The sequence below is a fragment of the Mobula birostris genome, chromosome 1 (assembly GCF_030028105.1).
Source record: "Mobula birostris isolate sMobBir1 chromosome 1, sMobBir1.hap1, whole genome shotgun sequence".
NCBI classification, from domain to species: Eukaryota; Metazoa; Chordata; class Chondrichthyes; order Myliobatiformes; family Myliobatidae; genus Mobula; species Mobula birostris.
Genome location: NC_092370.1, coordinates 175,952,070 through 175,975,079, shown reverse-complemented (window position 1 = coordinate 175,975,079; position 23,010 = coordinate 175,952,070). Strand labels below are relative to the sequence as shown.

The 23,010-nt window shown below is 43.2% G+C and overlaps 1 protein-coding gene across 3 annotated transcripts in view; it reads right to left on the bottom strand.

The window, feature by feature from the left end:
- zfyve26 (zinc finger, FYVE domain containing 26) overlaps positions 1-23,010 on the bottom strand; it is a 119,272-nt gene that overhangs the window by 61,977 nt on the left and 34,285 nt on the right. For all 3 annotated transcript variants that reach the window (XM_072266562.1, XM_072266570.1, XM_072266580.1), the window contains exons 14-18: positions 10,885-11,036; positions 5,732-5,924; positions 5,209-5,472; positions 4,611-4,730; positions 1,935-2,099 (exon numbers count right to left, since the gene is read on the bottom strand). In XM_072266562.1, the coding sequence (XP_072122663.1) occupies positions 1,935-2,099; positions 4,611-4,730; positions 5,209-5,472; positions 5,732-5,924; positions 10,885-11,036 (894 nt within the window). The remainder of the gene's footprint in view (positions 1-1,934; positions 2,100-4,610; positions 4,731-5,208; positions 5,473-5,731; positions 5,925-10,884; positions 11,037-23,010) is intronic.

Genomic DNA, 23,010 nt, shown 5'->3' with positions numbered 1-23,010 from the left:
CCATTATGTCTATATTATGTCTGCAGTAATTCCATACCGTGTGCCTTTCTCAATTAAGTATCAGCCCAGAGGCCTCTTTATTGCTCCTGTCTCCACTACCTCATCTGGTAGCTCATTCCCCTTTCTTTCCAGTCCTGATGAAGGGTCCTCAGCCCGAAACGTCATCTCTTTATTCCTTTCCATAGATGCTGCTTGACCTGCTGAGTTCCTCCAGCATTTTTTATGTGTTACTCTGTATTTCCAATATCTGCTAAATCCCTCGTGCTCCTGCCAGATACTAATTCTCTGTGAGAAACTTTATTCTTCAAATCCCCTTTGAAGCTCTTCTCTCTCAACTTAAACTGGGCCCTTTAGCTCTAGACAACCCTACCATGGAAATTGACTCCGCCTATCTAGACATCCCATAATTTTAGACCTCTAACATGTCTCCTCTCAGCATCCTGAGTGTTCAACGACACTACAAGGCCTTGACATTCACCAAGTATGTCCTACCCTGCTTTAACTTCCCAAAATATATCGTTTTGCAAATTTCATCTGCCATTCCTTTGACCATTTTCCTAGTTGATCAACATCCAGTTGTAACCTTGGACAACTTTCTTCACTATCCATTATATCACCAATATTGATGTTACCTGCAAGCTAACTTATCAGGTCACTACATTCTCATCCAATTCGTGATATATTCCACAGAATCCTGCGGCATACCACTGATGACAAACCTCCAAGCTTAAAAACAACCCTCTGCCTCGTACAACCAAGACAATTATGTATCCATATGGCCAGTTCACCCTGAATCCTATGTGTTCCAACCTTCCAGATTAGCCTATCACACAGGGCCTTATTAAGGCCCAAGTAGACAACATTTACTACCCTGCCTTCATCAATCCTCTTCAAAAAACTCAAATTTGTGAGACATAATTTCCCACACAAAACCATGCCAACTAGCCCTAATCAGTCTTTGCCTTTCCAAATGCAAGTAAATCCTGTCTGTCAGAACCTCTTCCAAACACATTCCCACCAGCATGTAGTTCCCTGGCTTATCTATGCTTCCCTTCTTGAGTAAAGGCACATTAGCCTTCTGAACAACTTCAGTCTTTTGTTAACTGACCCGTGGCTGACAAAAGTACAAAAAGCTCTGCCAGAGCCTCAACAATCCCTTCCCTTACTTCCTATATCATCCTAGGACACACCGGATCAGGTCCCGGGGATTTATCGATCTTTATACATATGTTTTAGCTTTTCCCCTACTAGCTGAACAAGCAATTCAGTGTCAAAAACGGTTTCAAAAAAGTAAAGAAATGAATTTCTGAAGCCGATTCCAAGTTGAGCATAATTCTACAAAGATATAAGCACCATAATCAGCAGCGGCAATTTGTTAATGCATAGCAATTTGATGAGGGAAAATATAATCTGTATTGACCATCAGCCTCTTTTGTTCACTTCCTGCAAGTTTCGGAGAAATTAAAGTGTGCCAAACCAATCCAGTTATAATAGGGTTTAACTGATATTATGTTGCCTAATTGTGATTCAGATCAAAAACACTGACAGCCAAACATTCATTAGTGGTCAGGTTCCTTGTGCTTAAGATGAACCTGAGGAGTTATTGATGGAAATAGTGAACCTGACTGGTGCTCACAAATACAGTGATCTTATCAGATTGTGAATATTACCCAGATTATGCAGTATACTCTGATTCAATTAAAACTGGATAGAAGCATTGACAGTTACCATTTGGTTGCAATGAATTTATACAAATTTATCAAAACACAGACAATATAATGTTAATCAAAAACATATTCAGCTTCTAATGATTTGATCTGTGGCAGGTTGAACAATATGATCAGTTCCACAATCCTTGATGGTATACACACTAAGAATACTGCGAGACAATTCTGAGTTTCAGAAACCACACAATAGAATCTATTTCTACTAACCAGTGGACTTTATTGCTGCTTGAAGATTCTGTGTAACCTGCTCCAAGCACTCTGATAGGTTGAGTTGTGTGGTGACACAGCCCTCAGAAAGTTCAGGGTAACAAGCTAAAAGAAGCTCTGTCAAACTGCAACTAAGGTGCCTGGTAACTCTGTCCTCAGAAGACTCTGGCAAAAAAAAAATGAGAATAATGAACTACTTTAAAACATTCTTCACATACAACTTCCACCCACCACTGGTTCATTCCCAATATATTTAATGAAGCTGCTTGCTCATGGATTCAGTGATGAGTGTTCAATCCTGACCTCTGACATTGTCTGGAGTATCGTGCTCTCCTAGTGACAGGGTGGGTTCCCCCAGGGTGTCTAGTGTTCCTCCCACATCCTAAAGATATGCTTTCTGTAGGTTAGTTGGCCAGTGTAAGCTTGTCTCTAAAGACAGAATCCAGGAAAATGCAAGAAAAATTAGCAGAGAAATGGGATTGCTCTGTGAGCTAGCGGACTTGATTGACCAAAAAAAGCCTCCTTTCATGTCAGATGGAAAAGTTCTGAGCAAACCACAAAATGAATGCTACTCGACCTGCTGAGTTCCTCCAGCAAATTGGTTGTTGCACAAGGTGAAATTATTTTGTGTCATAATTAATATTGAAAGCTACTGTGCCCGTCCAATTTTCTCCAACATCTATTTCCCTCCTATTTTTGGAAGTAGGTTAAGCACCTACTAATCTATTTATTCACCTCTATGTGCTTTTCATGTTTTCCAAAAAACTGTTGCTATCAGATTATAAACCTCCAGAAAACACTTTACTGTTAAGGCAGATGGAATTAAACCAAGAGCTGTGTTCTTTAGGTAATATGCTAACAAACAGCTAATCTTACTGCTCATGGATAAAGCTGGCAAAAATAAATAAGATTATTGGGTTAAGGTGAATAGTGAATTTTATACTGAAAAGGTGTTCTTATAAATGGAGAAAAACAACTGAATTACAGTGGCATGCAAATGTTTGGGCACCCCTGGTCAAAATTTCTGTTACTGTGAATAGCTAAGCGAGTACAAGATGACCTGATTTCCAAAAAGGCATAAAGTTAAAGATGACACGTCTTTAATATTTTAAGCAAGATTACTTTTTTATTTCCATCTTCTACACTTTCAAAATAACAAAAAAGGAAAAGGGCCTGAAGCAGAAGTTTGGGCACCCTGCATGGTCAGTACTTAGTAACACCCTCTTTGGCAAGTATCACAGCTTGTAAGCGCTTTCCGTAGCCAACTAAGGGTCTTTCAATTCTTGTCTGGGGGATTTTCGCCCATTCTTCCTTGCAAAAGGCTTCTAGTTTTTTGAGATTCTTGGGCTGTCTTGCATGCATTGCTCTTTTGAGGTCTATCCACAGATTTTTGATGATGTTTAGGTCAGGGGACTGTGAGGGCCATGGCAAATCCTTCAGCTTGCGCCTCTTGAGGATTTTGAGGTGTGTTTAGGATCATTTTCCTGTTGTAGAAGCCATCCTCTTTTCAGCTTCAGCTTTTTTACAGACGGTGTGATGTTTGCTTCCAGAATTTGCTGGTACTTAATTGAATTCATTCTTCCCCGTGCCACTGGCTGCAACACAAGCCCAAAGCATGATCGATCCACCCCCATGCTTAACAGTTGGAGAGGGGTTCTTTTCATCAAATTCTGCACCCTTTTTTCTCCAAACATACCTTTGCTCATTGCGGCCAAAAAGTTCTATATTAACTTCATCAGTCCACAGGACTTGCTTCCAAAATGCATCAGGCTTGTTTAGATGTTCCTTTGCAAACTTCTGACGCTGAATTTTGTGGTGAGGACGCATGAAAGGTTTTCTTCTGATGACTCTTCCATGAAGGTCATATTTGTGCAGGTGTCGCTGTACAGTAGAACAGTGCACCACCACTCCAGATTCTGCTAAATCTTCCGGAAGGTCTTTTGCTGTCAAATGGGGTTTTGATTTGCCTCTCTAGCAATCCTATGAGCAGCTCTCTCGGAAAGTTTTCTTGGTCTTCCAGACCTCAACTTGACCTCCACCGTTCCTGTTAACTGTCATTTCTTAATTACATTACGAACTGAGGAAACGGCTACCTGAAAACGCTTTGCTATCTTTTTATAGCCTTCTCCTGCTTTGTGGGCATCATTTATTTTAATTTTCAGAGTGCTAGGCAGCTGCTGATTGTTGGGACAAGGTTTGAGGAGTCAGGGTATTTATAAAGCTTTTAAATTTGCATCACCTGGCCTTTCCTAATGATGACTGTGAACAAGCCATAGCTCTAATAAACTAATTAAGGTCTGAGACCTTGGGAAAAGTTATCTGAGAGCTCAAATCTCTTGGGGTGCCCAAACTTTTGCATGGTGCTCCTTTCCTTTTTTTCACTCTAAAATTGTACAAAACGAAAATAATACACTAATCTTGCTTAAAATGTTGAAAAGAATGTTTCATCTTTAACTTTATGACTTTTGGAGATCAGTTCATCTACTACTCACTTAACTATTCACAGTAACAGAAATTTTGACCAGGGCTGCTCAAACTTTTGCATACCACTGTATATGGTAAAATTTAACCAAAGCAATCTGAATAATACTTGAAAATAGTTAATATTGGAAACAGTGACAAAAGTAAACCATGGCCTATTCCTACACACATAAAAGAATTCATAAAACAAATTACTAAGTTTTGTTGATCCATGTGAACTATGAGAAAAGTTCAAAATTTTGCTCATTTGTTGGAGGACAGAAGGAAAACCTTGGATTCCATCAGGTCGACGGCCAGTAGAGTCAGGTTTTCTACCTACGGGACACACAATGTATTATGTTGATTAGTTTAGAAGCTTGATGACTGAAAATTGAAACAATAATCTATGAAAACACAAGTTTAAAAAATGAATAGCAAACTATGGTGAGTGAGGCCAAACTAAGTTCACCTTACATTTGTGAGCATGTTCGAATTAGTGTGCTCCAAAGTCCTGCAGACTATCAATTAAATTGCAGATTCCCTCTGAGGTGATGCTTGGTCTATTTTGAGTTCTGGCACTTTGAATTTACTCTGAACTAATGCATGGAAGGTTCAATATTAATATGCAAAGTTTGATGCACACTGGAAAAAGCGATCAAAATAAGCAAGTTTCTGTTCCCAATCAATAGCAGACTTACATTGGCACCAAGCTTAATCACAAATTCAAAGCAACATTAAGTCTGGTTCAAACTTCAAGCATCTTGATTTGTTCATATTCTGTTGCTTCAGTAAAAGGAAAAAACATTTCTCTTACCTTTTGCCTCAAAGACTGCCATCAGTCTCCTTTCTGCTGTCTCCAGCAGCTGTTTACAGGTTTTCCACAATTGGCAGTGGGTACAAGCAAGATCAAAGATGGCCATTGCCGGAGCACTGAGGTCCTCCAGGATATCATGGAGTGGATTGGTTGGTTCAATTTGGACCTTACTTTTCCAGAAGCTCTCCAGCAATGCTAAGTTGGCAACTTCAGATGTATTAATCAGCTTCTCAATAACATCAGAAATAGAATAAAACACCATACCTAGATAAGGAAAAGATACTACAGTGAAGATCATCCACCATATTACCTATAAACTAACAATATAACATATGGTGAAAGAGTATCTTTTCCAAAAAGAAAAGTGACATTTTGAAGATTGTGCTTTGAACACAAAAGCTATCAATATTATTTCCAAACGATAACGTTTTACTTTCTTTGTTTAGATGCTTTCAACATTCAGGTGTTAACAACTCAGATGTCCACAATCATTTGCTGAACTATGAAGGAATCTGATAGTTACCTGCTGCTGCAGCATCACCAATTGCTTGAAGCGTGAACCGCCCGACACTTAGTTTACGATTAGCATTGTCCATGCCTTGGTTCTCCATTTTCTGTTCTACCTCAGCAAGTTCCTTGGTTACCTCCTGGTATCGTTCCATAAAGATCAGTTCACCATAACAGTACGACGACTGCATTTCAAACATCAAAGCTACCTGAGAAGAAAACAAAGTAGCTTCGTCACGAGATATTCCAGCAAATGGTGAGTTGCCTCGTGTGATATTTGGTTGAACCTTGCTGGTAAATACCAGCATTTCAAGTCAAGCCAAGTCACTTTTTATTGTCATTTCGATTATAACTGCTGGTACAGTACACAGTAAAACTGAGACAACATTTTTCAGGACCATGGTGCTACATGAAACAATACAAAAACTACACTGAACTACGTAAAACAACACAAAAACTACACTAGACTGCAGACCTACCCAGGACTACAAAAATTGCACAAAACAGTGCAGGCATGACAATAAATAATAAACAAGACAATAGGCACAGTAGAGGGCAGTAGGTTGGTGTCAGCCCAGACTCTGGGTATTGAGGAGTCTGGTAGCTTGGGGGAAGAAACTGTTACATTGTCTGGTCGTGAGAGCCCTAATGCTTTAGTACCTTTTGCCAGACGGCAGGACGGAGAAGAGTTTGTATGAGGGGTGCGTGGGATCCTTCATAATGCCGTTTGCTTTGCAGATGCAGCGTGCAGTGTAAATGTCTGTTGGCGGGAAGAGAGACCTCGATGATCTTCTCAGCTGACCTCACTATCCGCTGCAGGGTCTTGCGATCCGAGATGGTGCAATTTCCGAACCAGGCAGTCATGCAGCTGCTCAGGATGCTCTCAATACAACCTCTGTAGAATGTGGTGAGGATGGGGGGTGGGAGATGGACTTTTCTCAGCCTTCGCAGAAAGTACAGACGCTGCTGGGCTTTCTTTGCTATGGCGATAGTGTTGAGGGACCAGGTGAGATTCTCCGCCAGGTGAACACCAAGAAATTTGGTGCTCTTAACGATCTCTACGGAGGAGTCGTCGATGTTCAGCGGAGAGTGATCGCTCCGTGTCCTCCTGAAGTCAAGAACCAACTCTTTTGTTTTGTTCATATTCAGAGACAGGTTGTTGGCTCTGCACCAGTCCGTTAGCCGCTGCACCTCCTCTCTGTATGCTGACTCATCGTTCTTGCTGATGAGACCCACCACGGTCGTGTCATTGGCGAACTTGATGATGTGGTTCGAGCTGTGTGTTGCAGCACAGTTGTGGGTCAGCAGAGTGAACAGCAGTGGACTGAGCACACAGCCCTGGGGTGCACCCGTGCTCAGTGTGATGGTGTTGGAGATGCTGCCTCCAATCCGGACTGACTGAGGTCTCCCAGTCAGGAAGTCTAGGATCCAGTTGCAGAGGGAGGTGTTCAGGACCAGTAGGCTCAGCTTTCCAATCAGTTTCTGAGAAATGATTGTGTTGAATGCTGAATTGAAGTCTATGAACTGCATTTGAACGTACGTATCTTTTTTGTCCAGGTGGGTTAGGGCCAGGTGGAGGGTGATGGCAACGGCGTCGTCTGTTGAACGGTTGGGACTGTACACGAACTGCAGGGGGTCCAGTGAGCGGGGCAGCAGGGTCTTGATGTGCCTCATGACGAGCATCTCGAAACACCACATGATGATGGATGTGACTGCAACAGGACGACAGTCGTTGAGGCAGTACACTGAAGACTTCTTCAGCACGGGGACAATGGTGGCGGCCTTGAAGCAAGGCCAACAGCAAGAATGGGACTTTGGTGCTTGGACATCCAAACACAGAAGAGTCAAACTTTTCGACTGTCAGCACAATTACTAATGGATTCTATACTTACTGCAATGCTGGACCATAAACTTGTCGAGATTTCAAAGCTGTTTACAAATTCTAAGTCAAATTAGACATGGCATTCGATTCATGGGCCCAGTCATTTCAATAGAGATTTTAGATGAATGGAAATTGAATTTCTTAAAAAAAAATCTACATTTGAAATAACGTTGGTTAATAAGTATAGCTTTGCTACCAGTAAAAGGTTTCTCAATTGTTTTATGGCTGCACCCCCATCTCCCCACTCCAACCCATGTGTTCTTGTTATTTTTATATGAGACCCCAGTACTGTTGAAGGCTTCAACAAAAAAACTCAGCCTTCCAGACCCAAACCAGTTAAGCTTTAGGCAAAAGGTACTTCAGAAGGTAAGAATAGTTGGCTGGCCTGGCTCAGCAAAACCAAAGCAAAAACAGCATTCATAATCAGTGCTGAAAACTCAGCATGAATTTACATACAACAGAAAGAATAAACCTTAATTTAAGTATGCAACTCATTACACTATGCCTTCAAATATGATGTAAAACTGTTAAAAAACTCAATTCTCTTTAAAAATACAAATCTTTTTGAACAGTATAGCACTAGGAACAGAATCACAGGGGTTACAGTGAGAGATGATGGACAGGTAAGAATAAAGGAGTCTATTAAAGAGGGAGGGAGGGAAGATAGAGAAAAGAAAAGAGAAGCATGACATGATTTATTAATGCAGTTTTCTGGGTCAGCTCAAGGACAGTTAAGAGTTTCCAGCACATGTATGAAAACTAGTTGCACATGGGCCAAACCAAGTTACAAATAACCAAGGCCGTTTTTCCTCCATAATGGTACTTTTTGGATTTCTAAGTAAAACAAAGCCCTTGCTTATAAAAGAGAAATATTTCTTTGTCCACAGATCAGAAGGTGGAGAGACCTATTCTTCCTTTTGCCCAGGTTAATGCATGTAAAGTCTAAATCACCTCTAAAAATGGTCTTTTACTCTGGACATGAAGAGTGCTCAATTGGAATACTTTTGACTTCAAAACAACCAATCCAGGAAGGTACCAGAGTTATCACAATATTAATAGTTCCACAGTACCACTAAATTAAAATTTTAGTTACCAAATTGAAGATAAGTGATAGATAATAGCTACTACTTTTACATTGATCCTGTTCTTCTGAATATCACCCTACACAGTTAAACCATCCTTCACCACCTTATTCACATTATTTTGTTTCCTGAACTAAAAATAATTCCTTATTCAAGCCATATGAGTTTTTTTTAATTAATTCATGGTTTGTAGTCAGGAAGGCATGAATGAGTAATTCCATCAGCATTAATTTAGGTCCCCATTATTTGTGTACAAGCCCTGGCAGTAGTTCCCAACAAGTCATCACATGGGTTATTTTACAGGTTGGCAAGAAGGAATGAATGATGTGTTACAGGGATTGCTGCTGAGTTCACAAGTTCATACAAATGATTTGGATGAAGGCACCAGAAGAATGCTGGCCGTGTTTGCTGATGACATGAGGAAAGTACATTTTTAAAAGGACACAGAGGGACATGGACAGGCCAAGTATGTAGGCAAAGATCGAGTCAATGGAGTGCAACATGAAAAAAGTGCATGAGTTAAATGGCAAGCAGCGGCAGATCGTTCCGATGCAGAGAAACCTCTGGGTCTTAAGTGTATGATTCACCAAGGGCAAATGCATATAAAAGTATACAAAAAGCTAACACAATAGTATTACTTATTGCTAGCAGAATTAAACAATGAAGTAGCAAGGTTATACTTCAGCTAAATAGGTTATTGGTAAGACCCCATTTGCAGTACTGTGCACAGCGCTGGTCTCTAAGGTGGTCAGAGAATACCTGGAATGGGCTAATTGCCCTATATAGAAAAGGTTGGATAGAACATAGAACACAGAAAGCCTACAACTCAATACAGGCCCTTTGACTCACAAAGCTGTGCTGAACATGTCCTTACTCTAGAAATTACCTAGGGTTACCCATAGCCCTCTATTTTTCTAAGCTCCATGTTCCTATCCAGGAGTCTCTTAAAAGACCCTATTGTATCCGCCTCCACCACAGTCACCAGCAGCCCATCCCACGCACTCACCACTCTCCGGACAGGCCAGGCTATGTTCAGCAGAGCAAGAAGCAACATGACTGAACACGCAGGCTCTTGGGAATCTTGACAGTGGGCTTATGGAGAGAATGTTTCCTCTTTTGGGAGGATCTAGACCTGGAGTCACATTTTTAAAAACTAAAGGGACACCCATTCAAGACACTAGCCGGCCGGTGGTATAGTGGCACCCGCACCGGACTTCGAGGCGAGTGGTCCCGGGTTCAAATCCTGCCAGTTCCCTGCACACTTTCCATTCAACTCGGCCTCACAAAAATCAAATGCTAAAGAAATGTCACGGTTGCCACCTAATGCACCACAATGCGCAGAGAGGAACAACAACATTCAAGACAGATGAAAAGAAATTATCTCTCTCTCTCTCTCTCCCTCTCTGAAGCTTATGTGTTTGAATATGTTTGAGGCAGAGATAGAATGATATTTGATAAGTGATGGGAAAGTGATTGATAAAAGGTTACACAGGTGGAAGGGAATGTGACGTTAAAATTACAATGGGATCAGTCATTAACTTATTAAATGGCAATATCCTAAGAAAGAAGATCATGCACCTTTTCGACATTGTACTTCATTTTCCCACCTCCCATCTGTAGCACGCTGGTCCAATCACTTCATCTTATCATTAATTTAAAATGAGCTTAACTAAAGTACCAATCAATAAACTAACTGTTAACCTTGTCCATGCGAGTCAGCTACTTGATGGGAAATGGAACGTTCAGTTCTGATGAAGGGAAATCGACACAGCATACTGTCTCTGCTCCTCCCTCCACTGATGCTCCCTCACCTTTGTCAGCTGGTAAAGCTACATCACCTCTGCCTGATCTGCTGATGGTCACTATCTGGTTTTATTTAAAATATAAATGACGTTAGATTAAAAACCACATTTTTAATATCTCACGAATGTAGTTCCAGAATTGACAAGATAAGGACAGCTTGAGGATGGGCACATTGAATGGAAGACGGAGAAAGAGAGAGGAGAATCACATCAATGATTATGAAAGGGCATTAGGTTGGTTACCTCGAGTACCATTTATGTAACATCTTATTTCAAAAGATTAAATAGGACTTAAGTAAATAACTATTTTTAACATTCATCTTTGTATTCTTTTTGCAAACTAAAAGTCACACATGAGAAATGGTCATTTTTTTTAAATTCTGGAAATTGAATTCTAATTTACCTGATGTGCTTGAGCAAAGTTTCCTCTCAGGATACAAGAAATGAGAAGGGACTCTGGTGGAGCCAGCATCGTGGGTAGCAGAAGATTACATCTGGGAACTTGAGCTTTCAGTCCCTGTTCATTTGTTGCTGTCAAATTTACAACACTTCCATCTGCAGTATTTAATATTAATAAGTATCAACTGAAATATGACGTTACAACATGCAAAGAGAAACCAGTATTATGAATACATACAAAAACATTTAACCCAGAAAACAAATAGATAGTTCTCTGTTTTGATGGAGGGAAGCTGTATTTCATAGCACACTTACTCAGATTCGGTAGCAGTACTATTCTTGATACAATTATTGTTAAATGGCACTATGAGGAAGTGTGCTAACAACACTTCACTACCACATTCAACAGCAAAACAAAGTAAGGGGTATCCTCAAATTTATTTTGCTGCGGGCAGTGTGCAGGACACATTGTGAACAATTTGCTGCCATCTTATGTTATTATTTTCCAAATGTGAGTGTCATTGGCAGACCCAACATTTATTGCTTATCCTAATTGCCCTTGAAAAGATAGTGATAGCGGTGTATCATCTTGAATTGCTTCCGTAGTAAATGGTATACCTCAAAAAGGATTGTAAAACAAACACAAAACAATTGTTGACAATGTGGATAGATGTTTATATCCAAAATAGAATAATTCAATGGCAAGGAAGAAACTGGCTTGGAATATCACAATGTTTGGCTGGAGCCAACACAAACCAAGGAATAGAAAACATTGGTGAGGGTTTAGAATCAGCTCCAAAACAGTAGTGGTGATGCAGGGGTCAGAATTAAATAGAAAATTACAGACACATGCCTCTAGAGGTAATCATGGGTGATTTTCGTCAACATACAAATTTCCCAAATCAAATTAGCAATAATACAGTGGATGAGTTGTTCCTGCAGTATATATGTCACATTTTTTTGCAAACCAACTAAAGAGATTATCAAGGACTGGATACCATTAATTACTCCTTTCTCAGTACACAGTCTTCTGCATTATACCTTGAAGAAGAATGACTATAATATAAAATTTTACAACAAAAATAATTTGGAAAGGAGCAAATACATATGAAGAAAATCAGGAATATCTTTAGATACAAAGAGGATAAATATAAAATTGCCAGTCAAAGCAGCAGCGGGCCTGAGGATTGGGAGCAATTCATATTTCAGCAAAAAGCATTGATCAAGAGGGGAAGGATGGATTATGATAGGAATTGTGCTGGGAAATTAAAAATTGGCAATTAACTGCTGCTATGAATACATGAGGAAAAGATAAGTGAAGACAAACATAACTACAAAAAAAATGGGAAAATTAGAATTGAGTTTAAATAAATGGCAGAACAATTAAACTTAAACTCTATCTTTACAAAGGAGAACACAAATAATGTTCCAAATATGTTGGGGAACACAAAAAAGGCTGCAAAAAACAGTATAGGGAGAAGATTGAGTCAAGATTCACAACGAATAGCACACGTGACTTGTGGTGAGGGTTGCATACCATCGTAGACTTCAAAGGCAAACGTAGTGGTGTCGCCAACATCGCGGCCTCTCTCCCAGATAAGCTCAATCGCTTTATGCTAGGTTCAATGTCGCTAACTCTGACCCTCCGAGGAAAGCCTGCAACCTGGTCATCTCTGAGGCTGAGGTATGCAGATGTTTTTAACCAGTGGACAGTCGCAAGGCTGCGGGACCGGACGGCATCCCAGGGTGAGTACTCAGGATGTGCGCAGCACAACTGACAGGTGTGTTTACTGACATTTTTAATCTCTTCCTCTCGCAGAGTAGAGTGCCCTCCTGCTTCAAATTATCCACCATTGTCCCTGTACCAAAAAGGACCAAGGTACCATGCCTGAACAACTGGCGTCCTGTCGCACTCACCTCATTAATAAGCAAATGCTTTGAGAGGCTGATCAAGGATTACATCTGCAGCTTGCTACTACCCAAACTAGAGCACCTACAATTCGCCTAGCGACACAACTGATCAACTGATGACACATTAGCCACTGCTCTGCATACTATCTTACACATCTGGAGAAGAAGGATGCTTATGTGAGAATGCTGTTCTTGGACTACAGTTCAACATTCAACACCCTAGTTCCATCCAGGCTCGACAAGAAGCTCAGAGACCTCAGCCTTGACCCTGCCTTGTGCAGCTGGATCCCGGACTTCCTGTCAGATCACCAACAGGTTGTAAGAATGGGCTCCCTCACCTCCACCCCTCTGACTCTCAATACAGGAGCCCTTCAAGGGCTGCGTACTGAGTTCCCTCCTTTACCCTCTGTATACCCATGACTGTGTCACTACCCACAGCTTTAATCTGCTAATTAAATTTGCCAACGACACTACATTGATTGGCCTTATCTCAAACAATAATGAGGTGGCCTACAGGGAAGAAGTCATCTCTCTGACCGCGGTGTCAAGAAAACAACCTCTCCCTCAATGTCGCAAAAACAAAGGAGCTGGTTGTGGATTACAGGAGGAATGGAGACGGGCTAACCCCTATTGACATCAATGGATCTGGGGTTGAGAGGGTAAACAGCTTCAAGTTCCTCTGCATCTACATCACCAAGGACCTCATGTGGTCTGTACACACCAGCTGTGTGGTGAAAAAGGCACAACAGCGCCTCTTTCACCTCAGACGGTTGAGGAAGTTTGGTATGGACCCCCAAATCCTAAGAACTTTCTACAGGGGAACAATTGAGAGCATCCTGACTGGCTGCATCACTGCCTGGTATGGGAACTGTATCTCCCTTAATCGCAGAATTCTGCAGAGAGTGGTGCAGACAGCCCAGCACATCTGTAGTTGTGAAATTCCCATGATTCAGGACATTTACAAGGACAGTTGTGTAAAAAGGGCCCGTAGGATCACTGGGGAGCCAAACTGTACCAACCACAATCTATTCCAGCTGCTACTATCCGGGAAACGGTACCACAGCATAAAAGTCAGGATCAACAGGCTCCAGGACAGCTTCTTCCACCAGGCCATCAGACTGATGAACTCACGCTGACTTCAGTGTACTCTATATTATATTGACTGTTCTATTTATTATAAATTATTATAAATTACCATGATTGCACATTACACATTTAGATTAACGTAAAGATTTTTACTCCTCACGTATGTGAAGGATGTAAGAAATAAAGTCAATTTAATTCAACTTCCTAGAGAGGGAGGAACTGAGAGAAATCAGGATTGACAAGCAATGTTTGGAGATAATGGGGCAAAGAACAAAAAATCCTGGAGTATTAGAGAAAACGGCATCTTCAGAGACCAAAACTGCACTTAGCATTGTAAGTGAGATTTCACATAATCTCAGCAATATTTTCTTTTATATTTTATCCTTATTATAAAGGCCAATTTACTGCATTATCTTTCTCCATTAATTTTTTAACTCCTTCAGTCAGAAATAAGAAATTACAATCAAAAATAAATGGCAGAATAATTAAACACATAATTAGGTTCTGGGTTTACACAAAAAAATCCTCCCAGATATGCTGGGGAACCAGTGATCTGGCAAGAAGCAAATGAACATAATTATAGAAATAGTGCTTGGGGAAATTAATGGGGATAAAGGTGAACAAATCTTCAGGGCCTGATAATATCTAATGCCGGAGTACAAAAAGAAATGGCAAAAGCATTAGTGATCCATATCCCAAATTCATTAAACTTTGGAACTATTCACATAGATCAGAAAGTGGTAAATGTACTGTAGCCCCCCCGGCCGCCCTCAGGGTTGCTCGGCTCGCTGTCATCTAGGGAAACAGCCCTCGGCCCCGGCAAACTGGGTAATTAGTTTGTGCGGATGCTGTGTGATGTACCCCATGCTGCCCTCATAACAGACAATACACCAGGTATGATTAAATGATTTACAGTTTATAGATATTACTGGAACTATATAATTAAGAGAGAATAAAATATAAAAGGAAAATAAAAGGCGCCACACTTATCAAAGTTCAATCTCTTCGTACACAAAACCGTTGGAGCTCAAGGACCTTCTTCTTCACCCTGCAACCTCTCGGACCGCCTCGACCGGCCGCCTGGGACCAACAATGGTGGTCGACCAGACGCTCCACACGAGTCCGTCTCCTCGCCGAACATCCTCCTCGGGGTCCGACCCCGCTAGCGGACATCACAGCACCTCGTCCACCCTCTGTCTCGCTTTCCCGCCTTCTGCCCCAAAACCCCGCGCATACAGTATCTTCAAATACACCAAAACCATAACAACTATCCCAATTGGTTAATAGCACTCTCTTATCACACTCTAAAGAAAAACAAGCTGCTAGCGCAAACTTTCTCAGCGTTTAACACAACAAAGCCGCATTCCCCAGATTAACATAACAAAGACGCCATTTTAATTAGCCTCCGCAGTAACATAAAAATCGAAACCCCCTTACACTCTCCCCTCACCAAATAAAGTCATGTCCTCATGACTTCTAAATAACTCGCCAACCAGTCCTGCAGACACACAACACATACATACACAGATAAACACAGTGACAGTGCTCCCCAAACAGTGGACCTTACTCCCGTCCCACGGGCGCTACATAGGCCAACCTATCTGGGAGCTTCTTAACCCTCCGAGACCTCCGTACCCCCTCACCTAAACCCAAAAGGCTCAGACACTACTAGGAATACCTCGGGCCTGCTTGCCAACTCCTCTCTCACTCAGGCCACCACTACAGCTCGGAGCCCCCAGTCCCGTGTCCGGGGCCCCGCCTCTCCTCCTTGCCAATCCTGCCGCAACTCAGACTGCCCACAGCTAGCCCTCCCCACTACACCTGACTCAGTGGGAGAAGGGCCAAAGGTCTCTTCCTCAATCACGGGGAAGTTAGCGAAAGGCAGCATGTACCACATGTGCAGCACATCATCCTTCGAATCCGTATTCTTCCTCATTCCTTCGATCGGTAGCTGCTGTTTGAGTTTCAACAAACTGAAACATTTAGCCGGGGCTACCCCTTCAGCCTCCTGCAGTCGAGACGTCAGCTTCTTCGGGGACTCCTTCAACTCTCGCCAGAGCTTCAGCAGTTCTGACTCAGGGTTCCTGGCCATCTCAATCTGGGATGCAGTTACCCCACCAGCTTCTTCCACCCCGACCTGAAAAGCAGCAGTTAAAGAATGTTCAGCCTCTGGTTGTTTCTTCCTGAGGACGTCCTTCAGGTCAACTTTCAGTTTTTCCACTTCATTTAAACTCGCGATAGTCATCTTCAGGTTCCTTTCAAGCGTCCGCCTCCCTTTTCCGAGATCTGTCCTCCATTTCTTCACCTCCTCGGGAGTGTAGTCAAACTCCCCTCCCTGGGCTCTCGGTTTTCTGTTGACCTTAGTCAAAACACTTCCTTGATCTTCCTCAACTTGCAAGTCTTCCAATCTGTTCTGAATCGACGTCTTGAGCTTCTGCTGATCCCTTGGAAGGTGGGTGATTGTTTCTTCTCGCTGGATTAATTCATCAGTACATGACCGCAGGGTGGTGCAAATCCCCTCTCTTCCCTGTGTCTCATTCAGATTGACGACCTGAGTTTCCATCCCCCGGTCCACCACCGTCTGTCCCAACACCAGGAAGTTCAACTGGTATGTCGGGTCATTTTTCTCACATTGCACCAAACTCCTCCACATTTGACACTTCGCTTCGGTCGCCCGGGCTCAGCCACTCGCCTCGCCTCATAGTCCCCCCAGGCGAGTCCAAGCTCTAGGCGGTCATCCACATACGTCAAAACTCCACATGCCTTCACTTCCCCCATGGTCTTCCTCATGCCCCGCAGGAAGGATGCAGGGGCTCCGGATATGCCCTTGGGCATCTTTTCGGATCGGAAGAATCCTAGGGAACTAATAAAGGCCATCTTCGGCTCAACAGCCGCACTCCTCAGGATCTGGCAACATCCACTCCTCAGATACAGCACATTAAACCACGTCGCATCATCCACACACACGCTGCCTTCATCTTCCACGCCGCCAGGGTCCAGTTGCCGCGACCTCTCTCTCACTGAGGTGTCTTCAGCGGTCAACTCCCCTCCCTCGTGGTAGTTCAGAGCATCTACTAAGAGGGTCTCACCCTCAGCTACTTTCCCCAAGCCGTACCACCACTGGGTCTCGTTTAAATTCGGTACCGGCTCAAGGCTGCTACACACGTCCTCAGAAGCAACTCGACACGCTGGGTGCCCAGAAAATGCCTCCATGACTTCCAGGGTCATTAACCAATCATCGTCTTCTGGATAATTACCGGCACTGGTACCCAAAGTCTCCAGTGCCCTTGCGGTTGTCAAGGATAAATGCTTCAGACACCGGTTGTAAAATGAACTGTACAACAACTTGATCTGTGCCCCGGGGTTGAGGATAGCTTTAGCATCGCTTCCCTCTATCCATAGCGACACCCTGGGGCGTGGCCCCTCTAAGCCTTCAGGAATAGGGTCTTTTTCTTTTAGAAGTTCATCGGTACATTGCTGGGAACGTGCTTCCCCAGAGACCCCAAGCCGTTCCCCCACTGGGCCTCCACTAAGTTTCCCAACACCTCTCTGATCAGCTGAACAACTGAGGGAGGCGCTGATCCCCTGAAATGATCCCCCTGGCACTGCAAGCAATTTAGCCGCCCTCCTAGCCAGAGAAGACACACTGAAAACTTTCCCCCCTCTTTCAAATAACTGACAGCTGTCACTACGGTGTAAGTGAACCTGACAGCTCTAACACCGTCACCAGGCGGCCTACTCAAACTTTCAACCAATCCCTGTCGCTCTCCCTCAACCGAGCACTGCCACTCATCTAACAACTGAGAGATCCGCTCCGCCCGCGTCTCGCACGCCTCCGCCCCTCCTGGGGTGGACACTATCCCAAGTGCCAGGCGGAGCCTGCCAGAGCTAGAACATTTATTCGCAGACCCTACCTCCAAATCAGACCACTCTTTCCTCTCTCTCCCAACTGCATGGACAGTCCCGAGTGCCACCTCTAACTCGTCAATGCCAGCCTGAACTCGAACAAAGACCGCACCCACAACACATACAGCAATCACCAGCAAATAACCCACAGAGACACACATTACAGATTTAAACAGGGCACCCACACAGCATACCAGCAGACTCAATCCCCGACAAAGCCCACACAATGTAGCCCCCCTGGCCACCCTCAGGATCATTCGGCTCGCTGTCGTCTAGGGAAACAGCCCTTGGCCCCGGCAAACTGGGTAATTCGTTTGTGTGGATGCTGTGTGACGTACCCCACGCCGCCCTCATAACAGACAATACACCAGATGCAATTAAATGATTTACAGTTTATAGATATTACTGGAACTATATAATTAAGAGAGAATAAAATATAAAAGGAAAATAAAAGGCACCACACTTATCAAAGTTCAACCTCTTCGTGCACAAAAACCACTGGAGCTCAAGAACCTTCTTCTTCACCCTGCGACCCCCTCGGACCACCTTGACCGGCCGCCTGGGACCAACAACTGTGGTCGACCAGACACTCCACACGAGTCCGTCTCCGTGCCGAACGCCCTCCTCGGGGTCCGACCCGGCTAGCGGACATCACAGCACCTCGTCCATCCTCTGTCTCACTCTCCCGCCTTCTGCCCCAAAACCCCGCGCATACAGTACCTTCAAATATACCAAAACCATAACAACTATCCCAATTGGTTAATAGCACTCTCTTATCACACTCTAAAGAAAAACAAGCTGCTAGCGCAAACTTTCTCAGCGTTTAACACAACAAAGCCGCATTCCCCAGATTAACATAACAAAGACGCCATTTTAATTAGCCTCCGCAGTAACATAAAAGTCGAAACCCCCTTACAGTACTATAATTTCACAACTAAAAAAAAATGGAATTTGCAGGGGCCTACATAAAAGCACAACAAACTCTATTATATAATAAATACTGCATTAACAGAACACCTGGAAAGTATCAACAGTATTAGAAACTAGTCAACATGGGTTTACAAAAGGAAATGCTTAAAATGCTAAGGCTATTTGATTTATTTTTGTTCTTGAGAATGTGTCCAGTAGAATTAGTAAGGGAAAACCAATGGATGTGATGTATTTGGACTTTCAGAAAGCTTTTGCTAAAATCCACTTAAAAGGTTGGCGTGCAAAATCAAAATGTGGGATTGGAGGTAATATACTGGCATGGACTGAGACTGACTCTCAGGAACGCAGATACAACAGCTGGAAGTGATATCATGGCTGGCCAGAACTGAGGTTGCCAGTGCGGAAGGGGACTTCTGGCCCTGACCTTTCAGGGACCATGACAACTATTCCTTAGCATCCTCCTGGCCAATGTACAGTTGATGGAGAGCAAGATAGAGGACCTAAGAGCAAAATGCTGTACTGGAGGGAAATGAGTAATTGCTGTGTTCGGTTTCACTGAGACATGGCTCACCACATCCCTCCCACCACAACACTCTGGACACTGTGCTCCAGTCTGAGGGGTTCTCAATGTACTGGATGAACTGGACAGCAGCTTCTAGAAATGGCTGGGGTGCCAGCATCCGCTTTACGATGAACTCATCGCGGTGCTTGGATACTGTGGTCTTGTCTCACTCTTTTTCACCCAATCTAGAACATCGAATGATTAAGTGCCCACCATTCTACTGTGCTTATCAAAGAGTTCTCTACTGTGATCTTGTCTGTAGTTTACCTACCACCAAAAGCAGATGTGAAGATAGTATTTGATGTATTGAATGCCATGATTAACAAGCAAAAAACAGCCTACCCCAACACTTTTCACATCCTTGCCGAAGATTTCAATCAGGCTACCTTGAAGAAATCTCTGCCCAAGTACTACCAGCATATCACCTACAACACCAGAGGGCCAAACACACTCAAGCACTGCTACACTACCATTAAGAACGCCTACTTTTCCATCCCTCGACTGCATTTTGGAAAATCTGACATCTGGATGACCTCCTCCTACCTGCATATAGGTGGAGACTAAAGAGCGAGTCATCAAAGTGGGCCATGGGACGCAGAGGACCTGCTACGGGACTACTTCGAGTCACTGAACTAGACCATGTTTATGGATTCATCTGAGGACCTGAATGAAAATGCCACAGTTGTCATGGATTTTGTAACGTCAAATGTGAACAAGTATGACCCCACAAAATCATTCTGAATCTTCCCCAACCAGGAGCCCTGGATTAAACAAGAGAATCACAATCTGCTGTGGGCTAGATTGATGGCATTTAGGACTAGCAATCCAGGAAGTAAAAGAGGTCCAGGTACAACCTTCTGAAGGCTATCTCATGTGCAAAGTAGCAACTCCACACTAAACTTCAATCAGGGACGCTTGACAACTGTGGCAGGGTTTGAATGCCATCAACTAACTGGAGTGTTTATGGACAACTTCAACCTCTTATCAGCAATATGCTTCAAGCAGGCATTAATCAAAATGATCCCAAGAAGATTGTGGTAACCTGCCTCAGTGACTATTGTCCAGTGGCACTTACATCCACCATGTTGAGGCGTTTCGAGAGGTTGGTCATGAAGCCTATCAACTGCCTGAGGAATGACCTGGAGCCAATCCAATTTGCCCACTCTTACAACAGCAGATACCATCTCATTGGCTCTTCACTCAGCTCTGGGAACACCTGGACAATGAAGACGCATACATCAGGATGCTCTTCACTGACTACAGCTCAGCATTCAACATTATCATCTCCTCAAAACTCATCACTATGCTCCAAGACCTAGCCCTCTGTACTCCCGAGTAACTGGATCCTAGATTTCCTCACTTGCAGAGCCCAGTTAGTACAGATTGGCGTCAGCATCTCCTCCACACTCATCATCAGCAGAGGTGCACAAGTCACTATGTACTTACAATCAATCTTTGCATACAAGCTATCTTATGTATTTATATTTATTGTGTTATTTTTATTAATGTGTACTCTGTGCTGCATTGGATCCAGAATAATAAAAGTTCCTAACACACCATCTTAGTTGGCCGAATCAAATGTGGTGATGAAGCAGCATATAGGAGGGAGATTAAAAAACTGTTTGAGAGATACCTCAACAACAGCTCCTCACTCAATGCCAGCAAAACCAAAGAGCTGTTTATTGACTACAGGAGACAGATGCCAGAGGATTATGAGTCAGTCCTCATCAGGGAAACACAAGAGAGGGTTAATAGCTTTAAATTTAAACATAGGTGGAGTGAAGTGATGGCACTTGTGGGCGACTCCTCTGCTTGCATCTTCAGAAACAGCTCTATTTCTATCTCCGATATCTCTTTTTTTTCCTTTCCAAAATTCTTTTGAAGACCCTGACCTGGAGTTACACTCTGACCAGTTCTTTGTGGGAATGGGACCCACTCTCAGGGCCACACGACCGGCCGCTTTTTGATATCCCAAGGACGCGGTCTGGAAGACTAGCATGCCTTCAGGGTGCCAGATTTTCGTGGCTCTGGAGAGGGGCTGACTCAAGGCCGATGCCCCTGACCGAGGCGTTGTGGGAGAACACAGAACATTGGGAGCAGTGGTTTAGCTGTCGTGGGCAGTGTCCAGAGACCTGAGCTCTCTGGGTGCTGAGCTCGGAAAAAGCGACGCAACAGACTTTTAACATCATAAATCAGAGAGTTGTTTGTTATGTCTCCCCTCCTGCTGTGAAACAGGAACACCTCTTTTTCACTTATTAGGGAGAGGGACAGAGAGCCTGTGGTATGTTGAATTACTGGGTGGGATACTGCAAGTCTGTGTCTTTACTGGTGCTTTGCCGCGCACTTGAATGTTTGGGGGGGGGGCGCCCATGCTTTTTTGCTGGTGGGGGGGGGAGTGTCATTGCCTTGCTGCTGCTTGTGCGTGGGAGTGGGGAAACTGGTGGGGGGGGCTTTGGGGTTCTAACACTTAACTCATTCATTCTTTGGGGCACTCCTCTGTCTTCGTGGATATTTGCGAGGAAAAAGAATTTCAGGATGTATATTATATACATTTATCTGACATTAAATGTACCTATTGAAACCTACTGAAATTCCTTGGCATTAACACATCAGAGGATCTAACCTGGGACCAACAAAGAAGGCATGTCATCATCACCTTTACTTTCTTAAAAGTTTGCATAGATTCAGAATGACACCAAAAACTTTGATCAACTTCTATGAGTGCACATTGGGGAATATCATAATGGTGCATCACGGCCTGCTGTGGAAATACCAATGCCCACGAATAGAAAAGTCTACAGGCAAAGTCCTCCCCACCGTTGAGCACGTGTACCTGGAGTGTTGCAAAAGAAAACAGCATCCTGAATCAAAGGCAACATCCCATCCCCACTCTACCAGCCAGGCCTAGCTTTCTTCATGTGATTACCTTTGGATGGGGTTACAGAAGCCTTAGGTCCCACACCACCAGGTTGAGGAACAATTATTACTCAACCACCATCAGGCTCCTGAAATGGCGTGGATAACTTCAATAACCACTTCTGTGAACTGAATGTAAAATGAAGAGACTCACTTTCATAGACTCTTTGCAACTCACGTATTCAGTATTATTTTTACTTGTGCAGTTTGTCCTCCTTACAAATTAGTGTTCGCCAGGCTTCGGCTACACATAGTTCTTTTCAAAATTCTATGGCATTTTTTCCTATAAATGCCTGTAAGAAAGTGAATCTCTAAATGTACTTTGAACATGAATTGACAGATATGAAACAGATTAGGGATAAACGGGTATCATTCTGGCAGATAGGCAGTGACTCGTGGGATCAGTTCATGTGTCCAGCTACTCACAATAAATAGCAATGATTTGGGTGAGGGAACAAAATCTACCATTTCCAATGCAAAGCTAATTGACATTGGGAGCTGCGTGGAGAATGCAAAGGGTTTCCATTGTGATTCAAACAATTTGGGTAGGCAGGCAAATGCAGTGGATGTTATCAACATTAATTTTAAAAAAACATCTAAATGGTAATAGATTTGGAAAAGGGAAGGTGCAAAAAAAACCTGTGCCTCTTTGTATACCAGTCACTTTAAGCAAGTATTCGATCGCTAGAAGCAGTTAGAAAAGGAAATAAGCATGCTGACCTTCACTACAAGGGACTGAGTACAAAAGCAGGGACATCTTACTAATTACAGAGATCTTTGGTGAGATTCCATCTCCTTTACTAGTGAAGGATGAACTTA